Source organism: Rhinopithecus roxellana, chromosome 1 (assembly GCF_007565055.1).
Source record: "Rhinopithecus roxellana isolate Shanxi Qingling chromosome 1, ASM756505v1, whole genome shotgun sequence".
NCBI classification, from domain to species: domain Eukaryota; kingdom Metazoa; phylum Chordata; class Mammalia; order Primates; family Cercopithecidae; genus Rhinopithecus; species Rhinopithecus roxellana.
Genome location: NC_044549.1, coordinates 169,072,126 through 169,099,529, shown reverse-complemented (window position 1 = coordinate 169,099,529; position 27,404 = coordinate 169,072,126). Strand labels below are relative to the sequence as shown.

Here is a 27,404-nt window from a genome sequence, read left to right as displayed (position 1 = left end):
TGACCAAATAGTAACCAAAATGAGAAAAAATATTGTGCTGTTAACAATTATTCTGTTTGTTCTGGTACGTGTCTACAGATGACAGCTTCTGCGGAGAGAACAGAATTAACAAAATGGAGATGTCAAAATGCTCTCCAACCTAAATGTGGCATGTTCCTCTTGTGTATTTTCATTGTTACATTCACTTAGGACAATGTGGCAAGTTCAGGGGAAGGGTGCTGCAAAATGGTCCATGCTCGCTACACCAAGGAGAATTGGCAGTTTGCTTCCCGTGAGGCCCTATCTATAACTGCCTCAATTCTCAGGATACATTTGCCTAGAAATATGAAAAGCTGGGGAGGGGTGGAGGAAACTGCCAAAGTGAGGAAGCTGCTCTGGAAGAAAAGTTCCATTCCTGCATGTTCCCTTCGTATGAGAATTATTTGGTGGATCCAAATAATTGGATACCTGGCTGGGGAGATCCCCAGCTGATGGATCTCACCCAGGTTGGTTTATTGTTTGTTTGTTTTTTGCTTCTGTGGGGTATAGTTGGCAATATCTGGAGACATTTTTTGGTGGTCACAACTTGGAGTGTGTGTGCTACTAGCATCTAGTGGGTATAGGCCAGGGATGATGCTCAACATCTTAGACTGCACAGGCCAGCCCCCACAACAAAGAATTATCTGTCCCCAAATGTCAACAGTGCTGAGACTGAGAAACTGTGACGTGAGAAACTGCACTCCAGCCTGGGTGACAGAGCAAGACTCCATATCGCTTGAACCTGGGAGGCAGAGGTTGCAGTGAGCTGAGATCGTGCCACTGCACTCCAGCCTGGGTGACAGAGCAAGACTCTATCTCAAAAAAAAAAAAAAAAAAAAAGATGATGGGATTTATAAAGCACTGCTCACTTTTAAAAGTCATAATATACATAAGTACATCTGTGGTGTGGTGCTTGTGAAATATAATCATGAATGCTTTTTTCTTACAAGCAATGTGATTTGCACCTGGTATTGATCATAACTGCTTTCCAGCAAGGGGTGAAACAGTACAGGAAACTTCCTGTTTCTCAACAACCTTACTTTCATTTTCCTTCATTGCTAATATTGACTGGTAGGCTTTGATATGATACAGCCCATTTGTTAGGTATTCAAAATGTCCTGTCACCATAAACCTCAGGCTGTCTTCTCTCTGGACTGCCGTGGACCTATATTTGGATGGTACACTGTGTAGGCTTTTATCTTAAGCAAGTGAAGCAGACACAGCTTGAAAAAATAATGAGCAGTGGGGATGCACTGCAGAGATATCTTCTAAAATGAGAAGGCTTAGAAACTGAAGACTGTATTATTTTGCCAGCTTATGATGGTGCCAAACCAGAGTGATCCTACCTTGGCTAAGCCACACTGGAGTGACTTCATGAAGCTTTTATCTTGTTCTTCAGACTCTCTGTTTTTCCGACCCTCAGTTAGGGACATGTATGCTAAGATGATGTGCACCAATATTCCATGCCCAGTTTCGGAGGCAAATTAACCAGATTCATTGGTCCTAGTTCAATGGGGTCTGAGTAGTAAAATTCAGAGAATAGTTGCAGGCTAAAAAGGACCTTATTACTACGCCAGTTCAACTTTATAGAAAAGGGAATTGAGGCTGGGTGCGGTGGCTCACGCCTGTAATCCCAGCACTTTGGGAGGCCAAGGCAGGCTGATCACCTGAGGTCAGGAGTTAGAGACCAGCCTGGCCAACATAGTGAAACCCTGTCTCTACTAAAAATACAAAAATTGGCCAGGCGCAGTGGCTCACGCCCATAATCCCAGCACTTTGGGAGGCTGAGATGGGTGGATCATGAAGTCAGGAGTTCGAGACCAGCCTTGCCAACATAATGAAACCCTATCTCTACTAAAAATACAAAAACTTAGCTAGGCTTGGTGGTGGGTGCCTGTAATCCCAGCTACTTTGGAAACTGAGGCAGGAGAATCTCTTGAACCCAGGAGGCGGAGGTTGCGGTGAGCCGAGATTGCTCTATTGCACTCCAGCCTGTGTGACAGAGCTAGACTCTGTCTCGAAAAAACAAAACAAAACAAAAAACAAAACAAAAATTAGCCAGGCATGGTGGCAGGCGCCTGTAATCCCAGCTACTCAGGAGGCTGAGGAAAATTGCTTGCTTGAACTTGGGAGGCGGAGGTTGCAGTGAGCTGAGATCGCACCATTGTACTCCAGCCTGGGTGATAGAGAAATACTCTGTCTCAAAAAAAAAAAAAAAAAAAAAAAAAAGAAAAAGAAAAGAGAATTGAGATCCATGAAGGTGATATGGTTTGATCCAGGCCACCTGGAGAGTTACAGGCAAAACCAAGCCTTGATCCCCTGCTATTATGCTGACACACAACACAGCCTTCCACCAGCAGCTTTCCACATAGTAGAGGGAGTGCTGAGACAGCCTGGGAGAAAGCTGGGTGAAGGTAAATAGCCCTCACCTAGATGAAGCGACCTCCTCATTTCAGTCACTAGATTCCTCTGTCTTCTGAACCTAATTTGGCCTCAAGATTAAGGCAGCAGCTGACTATTTAGGATTAAATAACACTGAGCCAAATCATTCAGATGATTCCTTCTGCCAAGATAACTGGCAGACCAGTGTGCCCCTGGGGAGTGGCAAACAATGCCATTCTTTAAGCAGAGTGAGCAACTCTAGCAATATGGTATGACATGAACAATGGGAGTGGAGAACAGTAGCAAAAAACTGTAAGGGTGCCAAGTAGACCAGACCCTCAAATGGCAAGAGTTTCTGAGAGAGAGAAGAGAAGAACAGAGAAAACTGATTAGGAAGTGTGTTTGGTGAAATTATCACTAGACTGGGCCAAGCTGTCCCAGGTCCAGGAGCCTCATACTGTAGCCAATTTAGGCTTTGTCCTCTTGGCCAGTGCATGTGGAGATTAAGAGCCTTTATTTAGTTGATTTGTGGCACATGGAAAATTCTTGAGAAGGGTTGGGACTTGACAGGGTCAGGAAGCAAAGTACATTCTTAATCTTGGAAAGTTGGAATCTTACCCAGGACTCTATTAATTAAACACGCTAAGGACTGTGTACTTTGGAAGGAGAGGAAACTTATAATGGATAGAACTGTCCCTGCCTGAAACAGAGAGAAGGCTAATCCCAGCCCTGGTCAATATTTCCAGTTCTCCTTAAAGAATAGGTAGAGAAGAACCACATACAGAAGGATCTGTAGAAAAATCCTTATCTGGAAAGGAGAAGACAATATAATCAGATGCATTGTGGAGGGAGGCCCTAGCGAAGGATCCGGGAGCTTTGGTCTTAGACTTTCAGTGGTGGCTTCTGCACAAATATTCTAAAGGGATTTTAAAAATTAATGGGTAATTCTCAAGAATCAGGCCTGGAAAGTGCGACCAGAAGACTCATTTCTGAGCCAAACCTGTGACTCTTTAGTTTTTAGCTGTGGAATGGGTTGTTCAGGAAAACTGGATGGCATTTGGTTAATGGGGAATATAAAATGTATCCTCTAAGTTTGAAGCAAGATAACAAGACAGCTGCATTTGTTCCCATCACAGCTTTTGTGGCAAGGTTGGTGCATTTGGCCTGCAGATATGGTCCCTGTGGGGGATCATGATGATGGCACCTGTCACTTATTATTAGAGGCTCACTACCTACATTCTAGCCATGATACTACGCACATTCCGTTATTTCTTTTGACCTTCACATGAATACTGACATAAGTAATGATCATCTCCGTTTCACAGGTGAAGAAGCTGAGTATTAAGAAAGGGAAAGCAACTTGCCCAACGTCACAGCTGAAGAGGTAGAGCCACAATGGACTTGAGGTTGATGTAACAAAGCCTGTGCCTTTAGCTCTTCTGTGGCATTAGGGCTCAGCAATGCAACTGTGGTTTAGGGCATATAAAATGGCTGGTGCAGGGCTAGCTGGAGTCAAGATAGTATGTACTTTGGTTTGAAGACCCGTTGTCCTCATTATGTGCCCCTTTTCTCCCCCAGACTATTCTGCATTTAAGGTGAAAAGATAAAAGAGATGTGAAATAAAACAGCTTCCTGGAAAGCATGATGCAAGAGAGTAAAAAGTAGGCTATCAAACAAACCAATATAAAGGTCCTCTGCTGTATTTGGAAGTCGTAGAAAACAATAAAACAAAAGCTGAGAGACAAGAAGGAGTCAAGGAGCACTGAAAGTGACGGTTTCTCAGGCAAAAACCCTCACCAGTCTCTGAATCCCAAAGACCGAGGCTGCAGCAGTGTCTGAGATGCCGACACAGTGTTATCCTCCTTCTCTCAGGGATCTTGCATGTCCCTCCTGATCTGTCAATGAGTAGGAGGGGCTGCTGCAAATTCACTGCCCTTCTGGTCCTCAGGAAGACACTCACCATCTCTGAAGACCCTCGTCCTCTCATTTGTAAAGGAGGCTTAGCAATGGAAAGGCCACCAGTCTTGAAGAGGGTTCTCCACTTTGATGTTTCTGTTTACTCTTGTTGGGACTGAACAAGTATTTGTTTGCAGCTCAAATTATGTTTCATGCCCTTGCAAATTAAACATGCTTCATAGACATAAATAAACATTCTCACCCCATCAATTCAATTACAAACAACAGGAACAATGGAAACATTTGAAACGTTTTCCACTTGACCTATCCATCTTACAGATCCATCATTCACTAGTTTATTCTATCTAGAATTTCTAGGGATGAACCTATCTTCACAGCTTAGCTATAGGGGGCCAAAAAAGCAAGAGTACTAACATTTACTGAGTGCTTTCTCATGACAATAACTGTATATACATCATTTATTATTCTAGGCTCTGTGCCTTTAAAAATATAATCTCTGCTATTTCCCCAGAGTGTACCACAGGACTTGACATGTAGTAGGCTCTCAATAAGTGTTTACTAAATGATTTAATTAATTCATACCACAACTCTAGGATGCTATCTGTCCCCATTTTACAAGGAGAAAATTGAGGCTTACGCAACTTGCTCCAAGTCACAAGGTTACTTAGTGGAAAACTGGGGATTTGAACACAAGGACACATGACTCCAAAGTCTGTTTGCTTTTCACTACTCCATGCCAACTCCAACAGCAACCAGGAAAGGTGGGTAAAACAGACCATCCTAGCCCTGTCTAGAAATGTTGATAATACCTGGAAGAGGGTCAGAGGACTGAAACAGACACTTTTTAAACAAAAAGGTGACTTCACTATAAAGATCAAGTCCTTCCTGAACTGACCTCCATAATGTTATTATGCATTTGTATAGCCCTTTGTGACACAGACTCATCATCAAAATCTGTGCACTCCTTACTTCCTGGGCACACAGCTAGACTGCATTTTCCAGCTCCCTTGCAGTGAGACATGGCCATGTGACTGAGGTCTAGCCAATAGAATGAATGAAAGCATTGGGCACTATTTCCAGGCCTGGCCTGTGAAACACCTTTAGTGGAGAAAATTCTGAAGTCCTAGAGGTAGATGGGGATGTAAGAAGGAAAGAACCTGGGTTCATAAATGACCCTGACAAGTGTCACCTGCCAACCAAGAACATGTGGTACTACTAGACTTAACTTGAGTTAGAAATAAAATTCTGTTGTACGAAGTCACTGAGATTTGGGATTCATTTATTGCAGCGGAGAGCATTATTTTGCTAATAGATGCTTTACAATTCTAAATAGCTTGGCTATCTTTTGTATCACTCAATAGTTAAAAAATCCAATCAGAGTCAATGGAAGCTTAAGGTGTGAGGAGTGTGAAGGCAAACAACCGAACTGTCTGCGTGATGCACTGCTGCAGGGTCACACGTTTATTACTTTAAGTTAATAGGCTTCGTTTCTCCACCTGTAATTTCATGGCATTGAACTAGATGGTCTCTAAGATTCCTTCCAATGCTAAACTTCCATGAGTCTTGTCAGATGTTAAAAATGTGAATTGCTGTGTTTAGAAACTGTGATCTCTTGACTATGAGCTTCTCAAAGGCAAGAACTATTGCTCAGTCATGTTTATATGCTTAGTATGTAATATCTGAGATGCTCAAAAAATGTTAAATTGTATTAGAATTTTCTGTTGAGAAACTTAAAGAATTTACGAATGTTCTGATTTATCCCAATAATTTCTTAATCTAATGTAGAGCATGGTGTTAAAAGATTAAAATTCTCATGAATATTTTCATTATGCATTACTGAGTTTGATAGGCTATTTTATATTCATTTACATAGATATCTTTGAAGAATGATTTTATAATAATACTGAAAGATTTTTTTGATTAAAGGTAATGCCAGCAGTAATTGGTATTCTGATGGCTTCATTTATGGTTCCATAGTCCTTGTACCCCAATTTTCTCAACCCTAAGTAGGAATTATACCCTTATAATATTAAAATAATAAATATTATAAGAATTATAAGACATTAATATAATATTTAAACAATATAAGAATGTAATTCCTACTTAGAGCTGAGAAAATTGGGGTACAAGAATATTCAGAATTGTCTTATTCAAATGTCTCTAACCTGAGGTCTATAAAAGCAGTGTCAGAGGAAACTATGAGCCATTTAAAAAGTTTGAAAAGGCCCAAGGGAAGTTGTACAAAAATATGAGGCAGTCTATGACACTTCCATGAAAAATGCCTTCAGATGTTTGAAAAAGATATAGAAATTTTTCTATACATATGTATAGCGTGGGAACATTGATTATTTCATCCTGCTCATTGAAAACATCAGATTAGTAACCAAATATGTCTTTGATGATTAAAAACCGGTCAGTGAATGCTATTACTTCATAAAAGCGGTTTGGCAGGTAAAATGTTTGAAAGCAGCCGGGCGCGGTGGCTCACGCCTGTAATCCCAACACTTTGGGAGGCCGAGGTGGGCGGATCACGAAGTTAGGAAATCGAGACCATCCTGGCTAACACGGTGAAACCCCGTCTCTACTAAAAATGCAAAAAATTAGCCGGGCGTGGCAGCGGGCGCCTGTAGTCCCAGCTACTCCGGAGGCTGAGGCAGAAGAATGGCGAGAACTCGGGAGAAGGAGCTTGCAGTGAGCCGAGATCGCGCATCTGCACTCCAGCCTGGGCGACTGAGCGAGACTCTGTCTCAAAAAAAAAAAAAAAAAAAAAGTTTGAAAGCACGGGGTTCAAGGGAGGTGTGTGTTGGAATAAAATAACAAGAGGATCTTGGCAAAAAAAGAAATGTTGAAAATCACAATTTGACACTATGCAAGTAAAATGAAATTGAATTATGGGAAGCCAGTGCTTTTTACACACTTTTTTATTGGCAGTAGTGGGAAGGTATGTTTCCCCTCCCATTTTCTGCTATGACTTCCTACATGATGTGATTGCATCATGCTAAGTCCTACATCCTGCAGGATGCTGGGCATTCAGGAAAATACTGTGTGGTGTGGTCCCTTGCCTTGGCTGGCCCAGGAACTGATGCCTGTTAAAAAATTAAGCAACAATAATAATCATAGCAACAAATGTTTAAAGATGCTTATTTTATCAGGGATTGCAGAAAGGAAGAGATTGTATGAAAAACGATCTACTTCCTTTTGCCTGAATTGTTTGCTTCAAATCTTATGTTTAGATTACTGTTTCATTAAAAATATCTTTTCTGGCCGGACGTGGTGGCTCATGCCTGCAGTCCCAGCGTGCTGGGAGGCCGAGGTGGGCGGATCACGAGGTCAGGAGATTGAGACCATCCTGGCTAACATGGTGAAACCCCATCTCTACTAAAAAATACAAAAAAATTAGCCGGGCATGTTGGCAGGTACCTGTAATCCCAGCTACTCAGGAGGCTGAAGCAGGAGAATGGTGTAAACCCAGGAGACAGAGCTTGCAGTGAGCCAAGATTGCGCCACTGCACTCCAGCCTGGGCGACAAATTTTTTGTCTCTCTTACTTTTTTATAAAAAGAAAAGTCCTTAGCTGTATGGAAAATTAGAAAATTCTAGCGAGGGTGCTAAATTTGAATGTGACACTGGTGAGAAGACATGAATTATGGGAATGGGCTAAGCAAAGCTATAGACATTTAAGCTTAGCTACAAAACAAAGTTCTTAAAAACGTACAAACATTCATTTACATCTGTTTTTTTTTCCCCATTGTAGGATCATAATTCTATTGGCTGTTTTGTCCACAATAAATTAAGTTAGCGAGTATCTACTATGTGCCAGGTACTCCCTCATAATGGCTGTTGTATGTTGTGCCCCAGTGCTCCAGACTCTATGTTAAGTGATTTATATAAATCTTACATCCTCACCACAATTCTTTGAGAAAAGTTCAGCATTTTCAGCATTGGGATTTTTAAGATTTCCCCATGTGAATTAAACATGTAGATCAGGCTGAGAACAATAACCCTATGGGGACTGCTCACCAGAGTGCTATATTCTCTTCAGACCCCAAAATGGAAGTCCTTTCATTTATTTAAAAAATTAAAAATAATAAGTAAATAAATACTTCCTCCCATAACCAAAAGCACCACACATCTAAAAACAATACATTAAAGCAGCATAGAATAGCATTCTAAGCTCAGGCATGGTGGCTGATGCCTGTAATTCCAGTACTTTGAGAGGCCAAGATGGGCAGATTGCTTGAGCCCAGGAGTTTAAGACCAGCATGGTCAACATGGTAAGACCCTGTCTCTGCAAAAAATAATAAAAAAAATTTAGCTGAGTGTGGTGGTGTGTGCCAGTGGTTCCAGCTACTCACAAGGCTAAGGTGAGAGGATTAACTGAGCCTGGGAGGTCTCCTTGGGAGGAGGAGGCTCACTATCTCCATGGCAGTGAGCCGTGATCACACCACTGCACTCAAGCCTGGGTGACAGAGTATGAGATCCTGTCTCAAACAAAAACAAAAACAAAAACAACAAAAAATAGGATTCTAAGCTCGATGCCTATAAAATCATTTGTGGGACAGAGAAACAAGTTTCCTCATGACTGTTCCATTTCTTGAATGACAAATGCTGGCCTTGGAGTGCAGGCCCGAAGGACTTTGTGATCATTTGAGCTGGAGAGTTTGCTGTTCCGATGAGTCATCTGGATAAGTGAAGATGCTGATGTTCACTGGTCAAATGCATGGTTTCAGGAACCATGAGTCTGTCATTTGTGGGCAAAAGAACAATAGACACCTACACCGTCATCGGGAGTAGAGCATCACTAATTACATTTCAATTTGCCCACCCTAGGTCAAGTTAGGCCTAGATTAAAGGGTAATATTTTAGATTTCTTTTGTAGGTACTCAGATGGCCAAACTAACATTTTCTGGGGAGTGGGGGAACCCTCTACATCAGTGATTCTCAAACTTCTGTGTGCATCAGAATCACCTGGAGAGCTGAATAGGCACAAGAAAAGCCAAGGCACTTGTCACTAGGTAAGATGTTTGGCTAGAATTTGTTTTCCTTTTAAACTAAATTTCCCAGTGATTCTGATCCCACCACCAAGTTTGAGAACAACAGCTCTTTTCTTAACACCGGATGCATAGTAGAATCACTTGAGTTAAAAAAACAAAGCTACCAGAGGTTTCACCTTAGACTGATTTATTGGAATCTCTCAGGGTGGGGCACAGACACTGGTATTTTTTAACAGATTCCCCCAGTTGACCTGTAATAGGCAGCAGAGTTGAGAACCACTGTGTCCCACTGGGTTGTACTTTAGAATGACCTGGACAGTTTTAAAAGAATGCTGAGTCTTGGGCCCCCACCTGGGGATTACTATTAAACTGGTCTAGGATGGCATGGACATCAGGACTTTAAAAAGCTCCCAGAGTGGCCAGGTGTGGTGGCTCATGCCTGTAATCCCAGCACTTTGGGAGGCTGAGGGGGATGGATCAGTTGAGCCCAGGAGTTCGAGACAAGCCTGGGCAACATGGCAAGACCCCATCTCTACAAAAAATATAAAAATTAGCTGGGTGTAGTGGTGAGTTCCTCTAATCCCAGCTACTCTGGAGGCTGAGATGGGAGAATCACATGAGCCTGGAAGGTGGAGGTTGCAGTGAGCCGAAATCATGCCACCACACTCCAGCCTGGGCCACAGAGTGAGACCCTGTCTCAGAAAGAAAGCTCCCAGAGGGATTCTAATACGCAGCCAAGTTTGAGCAGGTCAAAGTCAGGTCCTCTTCCAAAGAGAGGGATCAAATATCTGGTCACCTGGCTGTCATTTTGGAAACTGAAGTTGTTCTAGAAGCAATTGTCTGAATCTCTAGGAGTTCTGAGGGAGGTTTTTGCTAATCTGACTAAATTTGCTGAGATTTTATTAATTTGGTCTCAGCTTACTAAAAAGGAGAAGGAATGCTTAATACATCTTCCTTGGAAATGCACCACGATAAAGACAAAGAACTTCAGCCAAGGTTAAAAGAAAAGAAAAGAAAAGAAAAGAAACATAATCACCATTTGAAGTCATTTAACCCACAGTTCCCCAGTGTTTGGGAACTGATGGTCCAAATACTCAACAGTTTGCTGTGGTGACCCTGGGCAAGACACTTCACCACATTGGCTTCAGCCTGCTAATGTGTGAACTATGGCTTAGAGAAAATGACTCAGTTCAGTTACAGTACCAAGACAAGAAAGCATCTGCACTCTGCAGGCTTGGGGAACTGGCATTCCACACTAGTTTCTTTTTACAACACAGCCAAATTCCAGAGTGAGAATGTCATCATAGCCAAGACTTGAAAGAAAAGCAAAGATGGATAAAACAAGCGCCTGGGACTTTTCAGATGGCAATGGTGGCAGGTCGTGGTGCCATATAAAAATAACTCTTGGCTCACTGCAAACAAAATAACACCATATAGTCATTAGAAACCAAATTCTTGTTGGGAAAATTATTTTCTTTTGAAGGGATTTGCACCTATATACGTGCAACTGCTGTGGACTTTAGTGGCATTTAGGAGAATAGAGAGGAAGATACATCCCCACATAACGGAACCCTGTTACGTTACAGTTGTTATTTGTGACTGCTAGGAAAAAGAAATCAGGTAGAGATGTGCTGGGCAGCACTTGGTTACAGCAGGGCTTGCAGGAGACTGAGACGAATTTATCAGAATGGTGATGGTGGGGATAATGGGGATGATGATGTGGGGGGCAATAATCATGGTGGAGGTTGGTGTGATGGTGATTGTGGTGGTGGTGGGAGTGGAGGTGGAATGGGGTTGGGTGTGGCTTGCGGTTGGAGTACGAGAAGAAGCCAGCTTTGTAAAGGGTGCGTTCTAGGAAGGGTACCTTTTGTAAAGGGTGCGTTCTAGGAAGGGTGCCTTCTGTAAAGGGTGCCTTCTAGGAAGGGTGCCTTCTGTAAAGGGTGCCTTCTAGGAAGAATACAGGAGTTGCTGAGAAAGAACTTTTTTTTCACTCTTCTGCTCCCATCTTCTACTCTCTGTAAAGTCTTGTCCTTTTGACATTTCAACTTCCTGATTACCTAGCTGCAGCTCAAATTTGGAAACTGAAGTTGTTCTAGAGGTAATTTTCTAAGAGTTGCTGGGAGATTTGAGGGAAGGTTTTCGTTAGTCTGACTGGATTTGGTGAGATTTTGTTAATCTGGTCTCTTTCAGAAGCTCCCTACTTTTCTGTAGTAAGTTTCTCTTCCAAGAGAAGTTCAGGAAGTTAAAGAGGAGGGATGAGGACAGAGACAGTCAGAACACAGGAGGACCAGTCCTTCTTCAGGTAGCCCACAGGGCATGTTTTACCCAGTCACACCGCATGAAGAGTTACCGTTCCTTCTGTTTCATGAGGAAAAAAGGAGCATTTGCTCTTCTTTTAAAGAAAAAGGTGATGTGTTAGCAGTACAGACATTCTTCCTGGTGGTCTTTTGATTTGCCCCTTATTATGGTAGAAACTGGAGAAACTCGTGAACTAAGGCACTGATCTCCTCTCTTCCCTAGTCTGGATGGATGTCGAGGGGTGATTTTCTCTTCTACCAATTTATGTGTGACAGAAGTAAGATGACAAATATTTATGATTTTCCCTTCCTTTGCTTTCCAAGGTAAGTGGGGTCCCAAGGAAGATCTGTTTATTTTGCTGAGTGGGGTTTTAAAAGGAAATACATATCGAGGAAGTGGAGAGAAGAGGCTCACAATCTTGAAGGTGGAGGCAGTAGTGGGGAGAAGAGGGAGGGGAGAGGAGGGTCCAGATTTCTGACTGCAGTGGGGAGGGGAGGCAGTGTGTACACCAGACTCATCAGGGTTTTAGCCTCTGGGGAGAGAGCGAGAAGAGGATGTGAGGTTTCAGCAGTTCCTGTGAGGCATGGATCTGTGGGAGAGATGTCTGAGCATGAATTTAAAGACTTTCAGCGTGATGTGTGTAATAGCCTCCCTTCTGCCCTCAAGGAATTTGGGGGAAGATGGATGCTTCCTTTCTAGCTTACTGACAGTGAGATTTTTATTTATTTTAGAAGTGACAGCATGCAGAGCGAGGAGCAAAAAGGCCCTCATCACATTGTGTGGTTAAATATCCAAGAAATAAAACCAAAGCTTAGCCAACAGTAGAGCTAGCTATTTGGGCTATTTTTCTTTCTGCCAAACTATTCATGGGAACATTCGTAATGTGTATAGATGGCTGTATGGAATCCAAGGCCACGTTTTATTTTTGATCACATCTGGGGAGACAGGAATTCAGGAGAAAGTGCAATAAACCTCCAGACTTCCCTTCAGAATGGCTATGCCAGGAGTGTGTCCATCTATCTAAAGCCTCCCAGCTCTATAGCACTGTGGGAAGGGGAGCCAAGGGTCGTGTTGGCACTCTGCATTGCTGCTCTCCTTTGGCTTCTGTTATTACTTCATCTACACCTGTAACCAGCCCAAAGGCCTGGCGATTGGCTGTTCTGACTTTGGGAGAAGGGACAGAAGGACCTCCACCAATCAGGTTTGCCCTCCCTTGCCTCAGAGGCTCACCACTTTGTGTGAGTGTTTGGTGCACAAAGGTAAGAATGCAAGAGTTAAAGGTAAGTACGAGAGAGAAAAATCTTCAACTTTCAGCAAGTCATTCCTGCATCTAATGAAAAAGAACTACATGTTGAAATAAAAGTGCTAACACATTCCAAAGAGCCCATTGAGGTCTGTCCCTCAGTACTCATCAGAAGATATTACTAAGTTTGACAACAAAGAAATAAATCATAAATGGTACCTCAGTAGAACTCACTATATATAAACTAAAAACTTTTGTATGTCCAAAAATGCTATGGAACCATATTTACAATTTATTTGTAAATGGTTTGAAATAAAAATTAGACAGAGATAGAGAGAGAAAGAAGATTAAAACAAATGTGATAAAATGCTAACATTTTAAGACTTAGGGTAAAGGATGGCTTGGAATTCTTTGTATTAATTTTGCAACTTTCCTGTAAGTATAAAATTATTTCAAAGGAAGAAAAATTTAAAAAGGTTAAATATTGCCATAAACAAAAAGAAGAGATATGTATAAATTGAGAAAAATATATACACTGTTTATGACAGAAAATGAATTAATTCCCTAATATCTAAATCATTAAGAAAAAGACAAATACCATGACAGAAAAGTTAAACAAACAGGTTATGTTATAAAAGGTGAAGTTTGAGTCACCAATCAATGTGTGTGTGTGTGTGTGTGTGTGTGTGTGTGTGTGTGTGTGTGTGTGTGTGGTATACAGTCAAATTTATAATCAAGAAGAAAAATATAAAGTTTTGAAAGGCTTGATACAATTTTGCCTAATAAATTCCCTCCTCAAAAACAAACAAATAGGCTAACTGCACCGAACATTTCTACATTTGAAGGGTATATGCTTAAACGGAGGCTGAACTGCTGTTGGATGTCTCAGTTGGTCCAATAATCTGGCTAAAATTTGAAAACAGAAACAGTTTTTAAAGCCGTTCAGTCCCTTTGACCCATCATTTCTCTTAATACAGTAGAGTTTATCCTGAGGAAATTATCAGAAAGATGCAAAATTATGTACAAGGCAGTTCATTATATATTCATCATGTCTATATATATGTAATAAATACGTATTCATCATATATTATTTATAACAATATTATGTTAATAGCCTAACAATCAGGGACTATATCACCATATGATGAATTACTAAGTGGTCATGAACAAAATCCTTTTGAGGAAGCGTGTTTATTGACAACAGGGAACGTGAACCATATGTACACTGTTAACATTAGTTATTTTTGAATGGGTCATTATTTTGCAGTCAGTAACCTTTTGAAGCCATGGAGAGCCATTCTATGTGGGTTGTAGGACATATGCACCACTGTGACTCTATTTCTGAAGGAAGAAATGGCCATTAAGGAGCAGTTGAAAAAATCTAACGGACACCTGAAGGTCCACCTTTGAAACATGGCATGGGCTTCACAATAAAATGCCGAGTTTTCCCAACTTAAATGTTTTGTCTGACTCTGAAAAACTTGTTCAGTAGGACGGTCTCAAAACACAAAATGCATTGCCTCAATATTCACTTTTTCTTTATACTCAACCATCAGTGTATGTATGCCTTACTTTATGAACATGTGATTTATAACTATTCAAATTTTAGAAGTGGAAGGCGAACTAGGGATGAACTGCTTTCACTTTCTCATGTCATAGGTAAGGGATTCAAGATCTAGGGAGATGAAGTGACTTGCTTAGTTAACTTAGCAAAAGAAGACTCTAACTTTGATATTTAACATGTAGCATATTCACATCTTAGCATAAATTCCCCTATGCTGTTGATCATGGTTTAATCCAAAATAGAGCTCGTATATCCATAACACACAAACAGGTTCTACAGTTAATGAGAAAAAGACAAAAACTACAGTGGGCAAATGGACAGTAACTATGAACAAGCAAGTTACAGAAGCAGAAATGCGAGTGGCGAATAAATGTGTAAAAAATGCCCAACCTCAGTAGTAATAAGGGAAATTTTAAAAAACCTGTGTTGTTCTCAATTTTGCTTAACAAATGAGCCCCTCCCAAAGCAAGCTCACAAGAAACAGTACAAAGATCACATGGTGGAAAATACTGGGGTAACATCTGAAAGCTCCTATCTATCTTGGCACATATCCCTCCCCTGCTACTGAGGGATACTCAAGAATAATGCCTTGACAAAGAAAATACTTTCCCACAGGAGGGAAGTTAAACAAACAAGCAAGTCACAAAGAAGTCTGAGTTAAATAACTGAATCGGTAATACATTATTCACATTAAAGGCGTCATAATAGAGTGACTTTAAATTACTGGAGGCCTAGTTTCAATGAAAACATCAAATACTTTGCCAGCTTTATGCCATATCTTAATTTCCTACAGCCAGGTTCAGTGCAAACATAATAGGTCCTTGTTTTTGCCTCTTCCAGCACAGTTTGAATTCTTGGTTTCCTGTTCAGTCAAGGCCAAAAGCCTCTAACTTTGGTATTTAACATTTTAGCTACTCATATCTTAGAACAAATTTCCCTATGCTGTGGATCATGGTTTTATTCAAAATAGAGCTCATTATATTGTCATCAATGTCAGCAGAATTTCCCTCATATTATCTAGGAAGTGATGCTTAATTCCAGACTGATAAAATACTCTATTAAGGTACTTTCTTACTTCCTTCTTTAAGAATTGTATTTTTTTTTCTATTTTCTGCCAAGGTTGGAAGGAAGTGCATTTTTTGATGAATGATTTCATATAGTCCTAATTTCAAATCAGGTGGCGTAAAACAGTGAGAAAATTTTGGCAAAATCTGACTCTACTGTAGCTGATATTAAGTAACCTCAAAAAATAAACAATTATTCATTCGAGTTAGTGCAAAGTACATAAATTTAATAAGCACTATGGTTGAAAGAGCCTACAAAAACATGCCTCCTTCATCTGAAAATGCTGACCTGTTCTGTTTTAGGAAAATAGATTCAATATTAACTACTGATCATTTAAAAAATGGTTTTCTTTTCATAAGGGTTTAATTGATTTCCTGTGTTGAATAGCAGTAATATTACCTACTATGCTTTTCAAAGGAAAAAATATACATATTTGGCCTTTGAAGTATGCTCCTAGATCAAGCACTTAGTTCTGACAGCTTATAACTTCATTATGGTCTTCCTTTGGGTTTCTTAAAACATGTACCCTAAGCCCACTGCAATCAAAAGAGGGAAAAGAACATTGTTTTATCTCAAACACAAACAAGGGCATTTAAAGTAATGATTTTCTCATCTAAGCCCACTAACATAAACTGTGTATACACACACACACACACACACACACACACACACACACACACACACACACACATATACTTCAGACACATGTATATGTGTCTGGAGTATGTTTCTTTTGAAAATAGAGCTACAATTAGTTTCTCCACTATGAAGCAAATGCTGGAAGTGAAAACTCCCTCCTCCACTAGGAGGCAGCTGGGGTTCTGGCTCAGTCGGCGAGGAAAGCATCCCAGCTTCCACAAAGACGGGCTGAAAAGCTGGCTTACCCTAGAGCTGTCTGCGAGTGGGCCTAGATTCCTAGCTCAGCTCTCAAGCTCACTCAGCCTTGGGGGTTCTGCTCAGTAATGAGATGGTTTGCAGCTAGAAGGGAACTGCCTGCACCACCCTGGACTCTAGAACAAGGGTCCACAAACTATGGGTCAAAGCTGACCTGCTGCCTGTTTTATACATTTTCTAGTAAACCACAGCCAAGCCTATTTATTTATATATAGTTTATGGCTTTTCATGCTACAATGGCAGAATTGAGTAATTATGACAGACACTGTATGGGCTGCGAAGCCAGAAATATTTATTCGCTGGCCCTTTACAACAACAACAAAAATTGCCAGAGGGGCTGACCCAGAGGCGCTGGAAAGAATGGTCACTCTGCCTAGATGAACTGCGCTGTACCTAGAACTAATCCCCGCAGCAAGCGAAGACCATTTTATTACCTACTTTTATACCATGTTTTGCCATTTCATATGTCTTGGGGTATGTTCTTTGAGTCTAAATCTTTGGACACCTTTTTAGGTGGGCAAATTATCATGGAGTAGAGAGAGCCATCCTTATAGCACCTGCTCTCACCCTGTCCTTTATCAGAAAGGAATACTGTCCCTCCATTTTGCAGCGTGGCTACCTGCTGTCTGGTATCTGTGTGCTCACACCCGTGTGTGCTTGTGAAGACTTAGGCCATCCCTCCTTCTGACTGAGATTCCCATTCATCCCAACAGAAACATTGAGGCTGTAGCTAAGGTTGAATGTGTTTGTTTATGACATAAGGAGTGCGATTTTAGTGGCGGAGAATTTGACCTAGTTGGCAGTGGAATAGATGTCGGAGTGGGTGCATTTTGGTGCCTGTTGATATGAAATAAGATATGTGATTCCGATGCCCTCACCTCCTACAGGCATGAATCATTGTGGTTTGCCCAGGCACCCCATCTTTTTGCTGTATCAGGAGCTCCAGTATGGGTGGGTAGATAGGCTGGGCAAAGATGCTGGGAGAGATAAAGTTTATGGTCATTGGGAGGCTTCAAAACTTTCAGAAGGCTGAGTGGCAACTTCCAGTTTCTTCAGTTTCTCAGGTCTACTGGATAATAAGTTCTTGGAGCAATCTGTCCTGCATGTTTAGTTCATCACAGGGTGATGACATGAATAGATAACCAAAGGTCAGGCTGCATCCTCGACACACAGAGGTCTATGGGGACCTGCCCTGCTGCCATGGTAACAAAAAGGACAGTGGTGGGCTTGCTGCTAGGCTGGAAGGTATGTAGCTGAAGTCATAAACTGACAGCTCATGGCTTGATTCTAGTTAGCAAACATATTTCGACTGAGCCATACGTCTATAAAATGTTTATAAGTTATTTGCTAACATCTGAAATTTAGGATATTTCATTTAAAATCTGAATTTCCAACTTCTCTTGCAAATTTGAAATCTGTGGACACATGGGGCTTAATTCCTTCTTGTCAGTGATTGCTTAGAGTGGGAGGTGGCTTCCTTTTGGAGAGAACTAGAGTTCTCCAGCTTTGTTTTTCCTTTTACCCAACCTTTGCCATCACTGGTGTTATCGGCCTGTTCCCTGGTACCTTTGAGTGTACAACCATCACTCTATAAATTGCACAAAGAATTTGCACTATTGCAACCTTGCATTCCTCCAAGATCATTCTGTCTCTCCTTTGACCCTTGCTAAGAGTTTTATAACTGACTTACACCTTACATGATCTAATCCTATCCCATTCTGACTCTACTGCTGAATGGAATAAACAGCCAACCTTTGAAAATATATACTTTCTGTGGTCACAAAGTATGTAGAGCCATTTATTATATTAATTGGAATGACTGTAAGAAGTAGACATACACTGTATGCAGTGGCTCACTGTAAATCCAAGCACTTTGGGAGGCTGAGGTGGGAGGATCACTTGAGCCCTGGGAGGCTGGGGCTGCAGTAAGCCATGAGTGCACCACTGCACTCCAGCCTGGGTGTCAGAGCAAGACCCTGTCTCAAAAAAAAAAAAAAAAAGAAAGAAAGAAAGAAAAGAAAGAAAAGACAATAGCAAACTTAGTGTTCAATGGCTAAAGAGTGGCTAAAAATGAATAGTCATTTCCTCTCCATCACCTTTCTGGGGAGGATGCATCTTATAATGTCAGAAGAACATGGAAGTACATTTGTAGGGATGTATTCACAGGATTTAATAACACTTATTGGTTTGGAAATAATGGTGGCTAAAACTCGCAAGTTAATCTTTAAGAACCTATAATTTCACTTTAGGTGGAACAAAAATGGAGACAACAAAGAAAATGTAAAAAAAAAAAAAAGATACCTGTCATACTGTTGGGAGTCATAGGTTAGTAATCATTCTGGATCCCTTTTTTCACTGACATCTCCTACAAAGAAAAAATACAAAAAAAAAAAAAAAATCACAGATTACACTCTGCATTTTCCATAATGGTTTTGTTCCAAACAATATCATATGCATTAATCACCTTGAAGCAATATTTGTTACTCTCAACTCAGAACTGGGGACATTGAAGCATAGGTGGGCTATGTGATATGTGTAAATTAGTAAGACCTCTTAATTTTCATCTCAGGGTTCCTTCTATAAACATGTTTTAAAAATACATTTTTTTCAAGGTCAAATTTTTCATCTCAGCTTTTGAAGAAAGCTACCAGCCCACTGACTTGCTGTTTATCCCAAGAGTGGCTAAGATGTATTAGCATCTCTAATCTAGATCTTGCTTCTCCAGGTGTGGTCTGTGGGCCAGCAGTCTCGGGATTGCCTGAGAGCTTGTGAGCAATAGAAAATTTGGGCACCCTCTTAGTCAGAATCTGCATTTGGACAAGACCCCCAGGTGATTCATGTGCACTTAAAAGTCATAGACACACTGCCCTAGAGAACGGAATCCATATTCTCATCTGCCCATTTATGACTTGTCCTCATCAGAACTGAACTCCCCCGCTCACCACTACCTTAATGAGATCCAAAAGCAACAGAGAGACTTGGCCCTCAGGCTGGGGATGGAGGCCTGGTGCACGTCAGTGACCAGAGGTGCCCTGACCCAGGGAAGAATGCCGAGGAAGGCCGCACACAGACGGATGACACAGATGGACACGGGCCAGTGATGAACCTGGGTCAGAGCCCTTCAGCATATTGCTGGAGACAGATTAGGATTAGGTTTCTTTTTCTGGAGTGTGTTCTGTGGCCAGTGGTGGATGGTGGTAGCACGTTGGCTTAGGAATAGCACTGAAGCCTGAGGCATGGGCTTGAGGTCCAACGTTGTAATATACTACCAGCTGTGGGATCAGAAGTAATTTCAAAGCACTGGAAACACGATTTCTCCAGTGTAAGATGAGGAACTGATACTTGTTCTGCTTATTTCACAAGGCTGGTATTTCTGAGGTTTGAAGATGATGTGAGTGGAAGTGCTGGGTAATCTATAGTGCACTGTGCACATGAAAGGGAGGAACAATCTTGTTAAATAACTGGTTGGAGAAGAAGAAGGAGGAGGCAGAGGAAGTGTGTGGATTATATTTACAACACAGATTTATGCATAGCCATTCATGCTCTGTCTCCACATCTAATGCTGCAGCAATGACTTCAAACCTCGATCATACTTCTTGTCCCATTCTGTGGAAATTACATGTTTACATGGCTGCCTTTCCCACCACACTGTAATCTCTTTATGGCAGAGATTGCCTTTCTCATGTGTATATCTTCTACATCTTCTACACTGAGCAGAATGTCAGATACGTAACAGGTATCCAACAATATATGTTGAACAACTAAATAAGATGAATGAAGTTGACATAGCGAAGTGTAAGCTGCCAAATTGGCATCTGATGCAGGGGATGAGTAATCACTGCTAGGAAAATGCATTCTTGCCTCTGATTAGCTCATCAAGGATCTCTACCACAAGCCCTTTGTCCCATCCTTATTCGCCTGTCCAGCAGTGTTTTGAGTGAGAGGCACCAGGTTCTGAGATGCCTTAGGTGAGAGCACAGGTCGCATCTACAGTATTGTGGGTCCTGACCCTGTTGCTCCTCTTAGAAACCGCGCTGCCATTAACCTCCCCCTCCCAACCCGTGGAAGCTGCCATGTTTTCACGTGCTACCACTCCTGAATATTCTAAAGAGGTGGAGGAACTTGGTTTGAACTGTGCCCTACCATAGTGCCCCACCTCTGGCCAAACTGGCTCAAGACTTGAAGTGGACTAATAAGATGATTTTTCAGGATGAAAGAAAGGGAGGGAGTGAGGGAAAGACAGAGCGATTTTATCTAGTTCCTCTCTAGGGACATAATTTATCAGAAGTTAAAACTCTAAAACTGAGACCCTATCTCTCAGCCACCTGGAAAAAGTCCATTTGAAGGTGAGAGAGAGGATCCATCTGACATTCACAGAGAGCCTGAAGTGGAAGGAGAAAGCTGTGGTGCCTCTCGGCTCTTCCTGAGGCCCAGCTGTGTCCTCTTCTGCCCCTCCAAGGATTTGGCTACTCAGTCCTTCCTTGGATGCTCTCAGTAAAATATTACCCTTTTTACAATAAGCTAGTTTGACTCAGGTTTCTGTCACTTGCAACCAAAAGAATCCTGACTGATAATATTAAGATACAACATTAATACAAACGTGTCAGCATAGTTTTGTATGCTTTTTATTGTCTAGAAGGCAAAGCTATAAAATCCCAGTTATGTCCTTATGATATCATCAGTTAAAAATATCTTCATTTTCAAAATTCCAATTGAAAAGGCATATGAACTACAGGCAATTATTTTGTGTGGGGCAGAAAGCACCTAGGAACAGGGAAAAAAATCTTAATTCTTATTGAGACTTTAAAAAGTGTTATCACCACAAAATTTGGTACTAATGTTTTCTTTTTAGTACTATTTTCCTTCAACCATAGTACAATTTAGTACTTTAGTATTTTAGTGTTACTATTACTATATAACAGAAATAGTATTACTAATAATATTAATAGTATACTAGTGTTACTTTTACCGTAGTACTTTGGTATTATTTAGTATTTAGTAGTATTTAGTACCTTTTTCCTTCAGTGAGCTCTAGAGTTTTCAATGTAATTCCAGTAAAGCGTCTAACATACCCTCAGGGAAGGCAGGCCTCCCTTCCTGGTCTCCTATCCTATGTGGTGAGTGTTGGTAAAGTGCTCTGTACTGAGGAGGGGAATCCCAAGATGGTCCTTTCCACAGCCATGGCAGAGGCCCGGAGCTCACCAGCAAATCATGGGATTAAAGGAGAAAACAAAGTCCAAAAGCACTTAAAAGTAAAGCAAGCTGAGTTTCTTTACTTGCCAGGAAGGAAACAAGCACAGTGAAGGGCTTTGTAGGTCAGGGAGGAGGAAGGGTCAAGGACTTGATGGGTGAGAATGGGGTGGCTATGCTAATGAAGGATTGATACCTAGCACCTGTGTGTCATTCATTAAAACATGCGCTGTTTTTTTCTGGTCAAGGAAGTGTTTTCAATTAGATCCAGTGTGGGTTGGTGTACCACGGCCCTTCAAAGTCGATGGTCCTTTAACCACTTCAACAGTTCAGCACCAGGGGAAGGGAAATGCCATTCCATTTAGTCTTCTAGGCAAGTGCTACCCAAGTGGAGAATATTCCTTCAACATAGGTCATTCATTTGTTTGGTTATCGTGAGGCCTTGGTTGAGGCTACTCTGTTCAGGTTTTGTTCAAAGACAACACTGTGGCCTGTCCACAAGCAGCTTCTAAACTAACAGAGGGAGAGAACTGCACCAAATAAGTGCAAACGTGTATACAGGTTTCACCTTACCCGTCTCTTCAGAGTGGTCTGGGGCCATGAGAGAAGGAAAGGTTATTTCTACTTGGGCTTATTTGGGGAGGATTTTGAGTGGAAGTGACCCCAGGCCTTTAGGCCCTTCTTTTAAATAGACCTCTCCCCAGGTTATGATTTAACCCTTTGTTCTCATCCTTGTGCTCCTAAGGCCCATGGACTACTCTGAAAGGAATGAGCTCCATACAGAAAAATTGGGTGGCGACTTTACGTTACGCAGGTTTTAACCAGGGGTGTGATATGACCCAATGTGTGTTTTTAAAGCTTTACAGCAGCTCGTGGGTGGAGAGCAGACTGGTCAGGCTACGGAAGGTCCAGAAGAGAGAAAAAGGTGCTGGAATTTGAGTGCAGGTGGTGGAGATGGTGAGAGGCCTAGGTGTTTAAGTGACATTTAGGAGGTAGAAACAAGACTTGTGAAGAATGTGATACAAGCATTTAACACTGGGATAAACACTGCGGATGCAGATAGGTTAAGATTGGAGCCTCTCTGCCCTCAAGGAATTTACAATTCATTTTATAAGCTGGTTGGGAAGGAACAGCTAAAAATAAAAGTCACAGATGCCATGTGCCAAGGGGTGGTGCTGAGAATCATGCAGGTGGAGCCTTCCTCTGCCAGTTCTACCCGTTCTCAGCCCAGTGCTGTATCCCTTAAATAAAGCTCATTCCACTCATTGGAAGAGTAGAAAAGCAGGCATTCACCTCTCAAACACATAAAATGTGTTTGTATTTTAAAAATACAAATGATGGTAAAGTTATTATTGAATCCTCTGAAACTGAAAAGTAAATGGAATTATTATCAACACTTAGTAAATAGGTCCAGGGACTTTGGAAGGCCTTGGGCTCCATGCCACACTGTGAACTGTCGTTGCTGCTAATTACTCTAACAGCATCTTGGGCAGCATGGACAGAAATATAGCCTGTAGCTGGGCACTGTGGCATGCACTTGATACTCTTAGCTACTTGGGAGGCCAAGGTGGGAAGATTGCTTGAGCCCAGGAGTTTGAGACCAGCCTGGGCAACATAGTGAGAACTTGTCTCAAAAAAAAAGGAAAGAAAGAAAGAAAAGATAAAAAGAAGGAAGAAAGAAAGAAAGAGGAAGAAAAAGAGAAAAAGAAAGAAAGAAAGAAAGAAAGAAGAAAGAAAGAAAGAAAGAAAGAAAGAAAGAAAGAAAGAAAGAAAGAAAGAAAGAAAGAAAGAAAGAAAGAAAGAAAGAAAGAAAGAAAGATAGAAAGAAAGAAAGAAAAAGAGGGAAAGAGCCTGTAGGACATTGGTCAGACCACATGTGGGCTGCTACATTTTAAGAGGGATGTCTCATGTACAATATCCTGGCCGATGGAAAATATATCTTAAGGAAACATTGAAGGAAACCTAGAAAAGGGAAGAGTCACATGAGGGGTAGAGAGTGGTCTTCAAATATCTCAGAAGCTGTCACGTGGAAGAGAGTGCAGGCATGTTCAGTGGACAGAGGACGGGTGGAGAGATGCTTGGAGACTACTGAGGGGCCTTTCCCTGCCCTACCTGACATCTAAGAAGATACATGTCTCATAGGCTGGGGCAGCCACACAGAAGAACACAGTCTCCTTACCTTGCATTGCTTTTTGCTCTCAGGGCATGTTAAGCCTCTCTTGAGAAGACCTGGGTCTTTAAGCTGCAATGAAGTAGGCGCCGTGTGTATGAAATGGCTCCAGGGACAAGCTAAAATCCTGCTCCATGTCCCTCACTCCCTTCAAATTCTCCTTTAAAGCTTCATTCTTTAGCTGAGTGATCTCAGCTATTAGGGAGTATGCTCTCCTCAAGAAATGTAATGAAAAATTTCATTTCCATTTAATTATATCACTTGCCCCTCCCCTTGAAAAATGGGCAAGTGATTTGGTATATATTTTCAGAGGGTTCACAGATACTTTACAGGTGCAAAATCTACTCACAGCTGCCATATTAAGCTTTGGCTATGGACTTGATCAATCTTAAAATGCAGATCGCTAATGGAAAAGATATAAGTTGATGTTAATGTGATCTAGTGAATAGAATGAAAAGGAGACACAAGAGCTATTTTTGGTTGGGAGCAAAGAGAAGAGAACCTACAAGCAGTAGATTCCTTTGTGGGTGGAAGACGAGTTTCTAAAAACAAGCCTGGAGGCTGAAGAGGAATCCATCAACCCAAGGATCTGGTATAGGGCTGTCCCATTAACCCCATCAGACACCAACTCGGGCTTTAGATCATTCAAAATGAATTACTCATGAAGCCCACTCCTGCAAGGCTTAGGTGAAGAACCAACCTGTAACTCAGGGACAGAAGAGCTGAACAAGAGGGATAAAAGATGTGTTTGAAGGCACTGAAGAGCCTGTAATTAATTACACCTGTATGAGGGAACCCAATGGTGATACTTGAGTTTGGCTTTGGGAAAATGAGCTGGGATTTTTTTCCAGGCAGGGGATGAAAAGCATGGCTCAGAAGCACCAAAAGAGTAAACGGTATGTGATTGTAGGAGCGGGGCAGGAAGTGACTATGAATGACACTGCAAATGCAGTTTCAGGCCAGATGGTGAATGGTCTTGAAAGAATTGCTGTGGAACTTGGGCTTTATCCTGTGAAAAATGGGGAGCCCTGGAAAGTCTTTAGGCAGTGATCCAGTGTGAGAAAGGCAGCCCTGCTGCAGTGTGGAGGAGGCCTGCTTGGGAGGGTCACCCTTTGGTGGCACCTCTTTGAGTGGGATCATTGCTATTAGGTTGATGCAAAAGCAATTGCTGTTTTTGCCATTACTTCTAATTGCTTTTGTTTTTGCACCTACCCAACACTTTCCTGTCTCAGTATTCAAGGTCACAAGGCTAGACCAGTGCCAGAGAGAACACCTGAACTCCTTCTTGTAGAATTCCAGCGCGCTTGCCCTGACCACACACCTTCGTCCCCTTGCGTTTCCTTTCTCTGTATCGAAACTACAGCACTGAAGGGACATCTGTAAAAATTACTCCATGAAAAATCTTTCCACGTAGACCTGGTGAGTCATTGTTTATCCAACCTGTGCACTGAATCAAAACATGCTTCCCCTCACAGCTCATCAACCTTTTCAGAGGAGAGGGGTCTGTGGCCTTTTCAAACTGTCTTCCTTAGTTTTTCTTCTCCGTGGCTGTCTCAGGAGGAAGGATAGCAGAGTGTTATGCAGCCTGATGTATCAGATGATGAGATTTAACAGGGCTCATCTGTTAATACTTCAGCAGGTGCTTCATGGGCAGCCCAAGGAAGCCATGACTAACTGGGTTGGGGGCTGTGGGTTAGGGAACCGTCATTAGAAATTCTCTTGGTTCATTTTAAAAGGTCAGACCCCTGAGTGTTATGTTATTACATACCCTAGCCTGAGACCATTAAAGCTGGGAAGACCTTCAGAGAAGGACACATCCATCTTCTCACCTGGCATTGAGCAAACGTGACAGATGCAGAATCAGTGGATGCGCTAGATTTCCTAAGAAGTTGCCGTGTAAGAGGGGGGCATAGCTTGGGGATGTGTCTTGAAGTTGTGTTTAGGTAGCAAGCAATTATTTTTATGAAGTTTACTTGGTATTGTGGGGTGCTGGGCATGACTGGAGTTCATGGGATGGGGCTGAGTCCCTCACCCCACCCTGCTCCCACTTGAGCCTTCTCACAGCTCTGTCTGTGGCATCTGGAAGCACAGCTGAATAAATGCAAATGGCTGTCCCCCCAGGTGGTCTGCACCCCATGCTAGGAGGGCAGTGAGGTTGTGGATCTCTTAGGGGTAAAAGTGGAGTTTCCCCTTCTTTTCCTCTTCCCCCTCACAGGAGGAGAGGGAGAGCTATACATCAAACCTTTGACCTTGGCATTTGGGAAATATTTTAAAGAACAAGTCCAATCCCAGGTATGGAGGAAAGGCTCCTGGACTGGGCATCATTACAGATGGCTTTGGGTCTCAGTGTAGTAGTTTGGGGATCATGGACAAGTTCCTTTAACTCTCCAAGCCTCATTTGTAAAGATAAATCACAATTCCTGCCCTCTCAGGGTTATGCTGAGGACAAAAGGAATTGGAAAATGCCTGTAAATTTAAAAGGAGAACACAAATGTAATGTATTGGGAGACTTCTTTATTGTTATAGTCATCATTATTATGATCTCCTCATCTCCTGGCCAGCCTCAATCAACCCACAGGCATGGGGAACTGAAGCTCTTGCCTGGTCTAACTTCAAGGCTCCCTGAGGTCATTTAAAGACTCAAGAACAGTACAGAGTCCACCTCCCCAGATGCCATCACCACTAAGATTAAAAGGAGGTGAAATTGCTTCTCTTTCACCCGCCATTCTCCTCTTGCAAGGCTGAATTTTACCTTTTGTGAAAATTTTTTTTCCCTTTCAAGGTCACTTTGCATGTTCATTTAACCTTGTTATGGGGAGTAAGAAAGTTTGGACACAGAAATAAATTTGTTCCCAAGTCTATAGCATCCTAAGTGCAGCCCCGGTTGTCCTTCCCCGAGGCCTTTGCATTTAAATATTAAATCTAGGACCCAATGAAGTGAATAAATAATGGTTGAATTTCTCATGATAGGAATCAGTTAAGAACTCAAATAGGAGAACAGAGGCAAGGTGTTTTCAAATCATACCACACTGTGATCCACCTTTTGTATTCAGTAAAACTAACCCTATTTGGGAATATAGTATCAAAAAATCAGTAAGAGAAAAAAACATGAAAAGCTAGTGTAGTTAGACTGGGCATGAGGCTACAGGGGAACATAAGACTCTGAGTTAGTAAAAATGTGGAAAACTAGTGAAAGCTCTGTCAGTCCCGTAGCCCAGGTATTAATCTGAGTGGGTCACCTCTTGGAGGGGAAGGCAGTCAGAGTCTCTCCATTGGGTGTGGCAGGAGACTCACGCCCCACATAACAGACTTTAGCAAATGACTGTTGAATGGCAAAGCTATACTTTTCATTTTCAGATTTTCAGGCAGTCTCGGTAAGCGTTTTGCCTTTGGGAAGGGAGATAATTCAACCAGGGTCTGTGATTGAAGCTGAGCTTAATTTGCTGTTGCTGATATTTCTTTCTGTTCTTAGTAAAATAATTCACTTTTACTTCCACTCCACCCACTCTCTCAATTCAAGTTCAACAATCTCATTCTAGAGTTTACTCTACTCTTTATGTTAGTCAACATCCAAGCCAAATCATCGTCCTCTTCTCTCTCTTCCCCTTCACCTCTCCTTTTTCCACCTCTCTCCCAGGCAAAGTCACCATGGCATGTTGCAAAGAGCATT

At 41.8% G+C, this 27,404-nt stretch overlaps 1 protein-coding gene across 7 annotated transcripts in view; it reads right to left on the bottom strand.

Annotated features, from left to right (window-relative positions):
* Positions 1-27,404, bottom strand: part of THRB (thyroid hormone receptor beta) — a 389,921-nt gene that overhangs the window by 108,655 nt on the left and 253,862 nt on the right. For all 7 annotated transcript variants that reach the window (XM_030933219.1, XM_030933237.1, XM_030933217.1 and 4 more), the window contains one exon: positions 18,676-18,739. In XM_030933219.1, coding sequence (XP_030789079.1) covers positions 18,676-18,697 — 22 coding nt within the window. In that variant the 5' untranslated portion in view covers positions 18,698-18,739. The remainder of the gene's footprint in view (positions 1-18,675; positions 18,740-27,404) is intronic.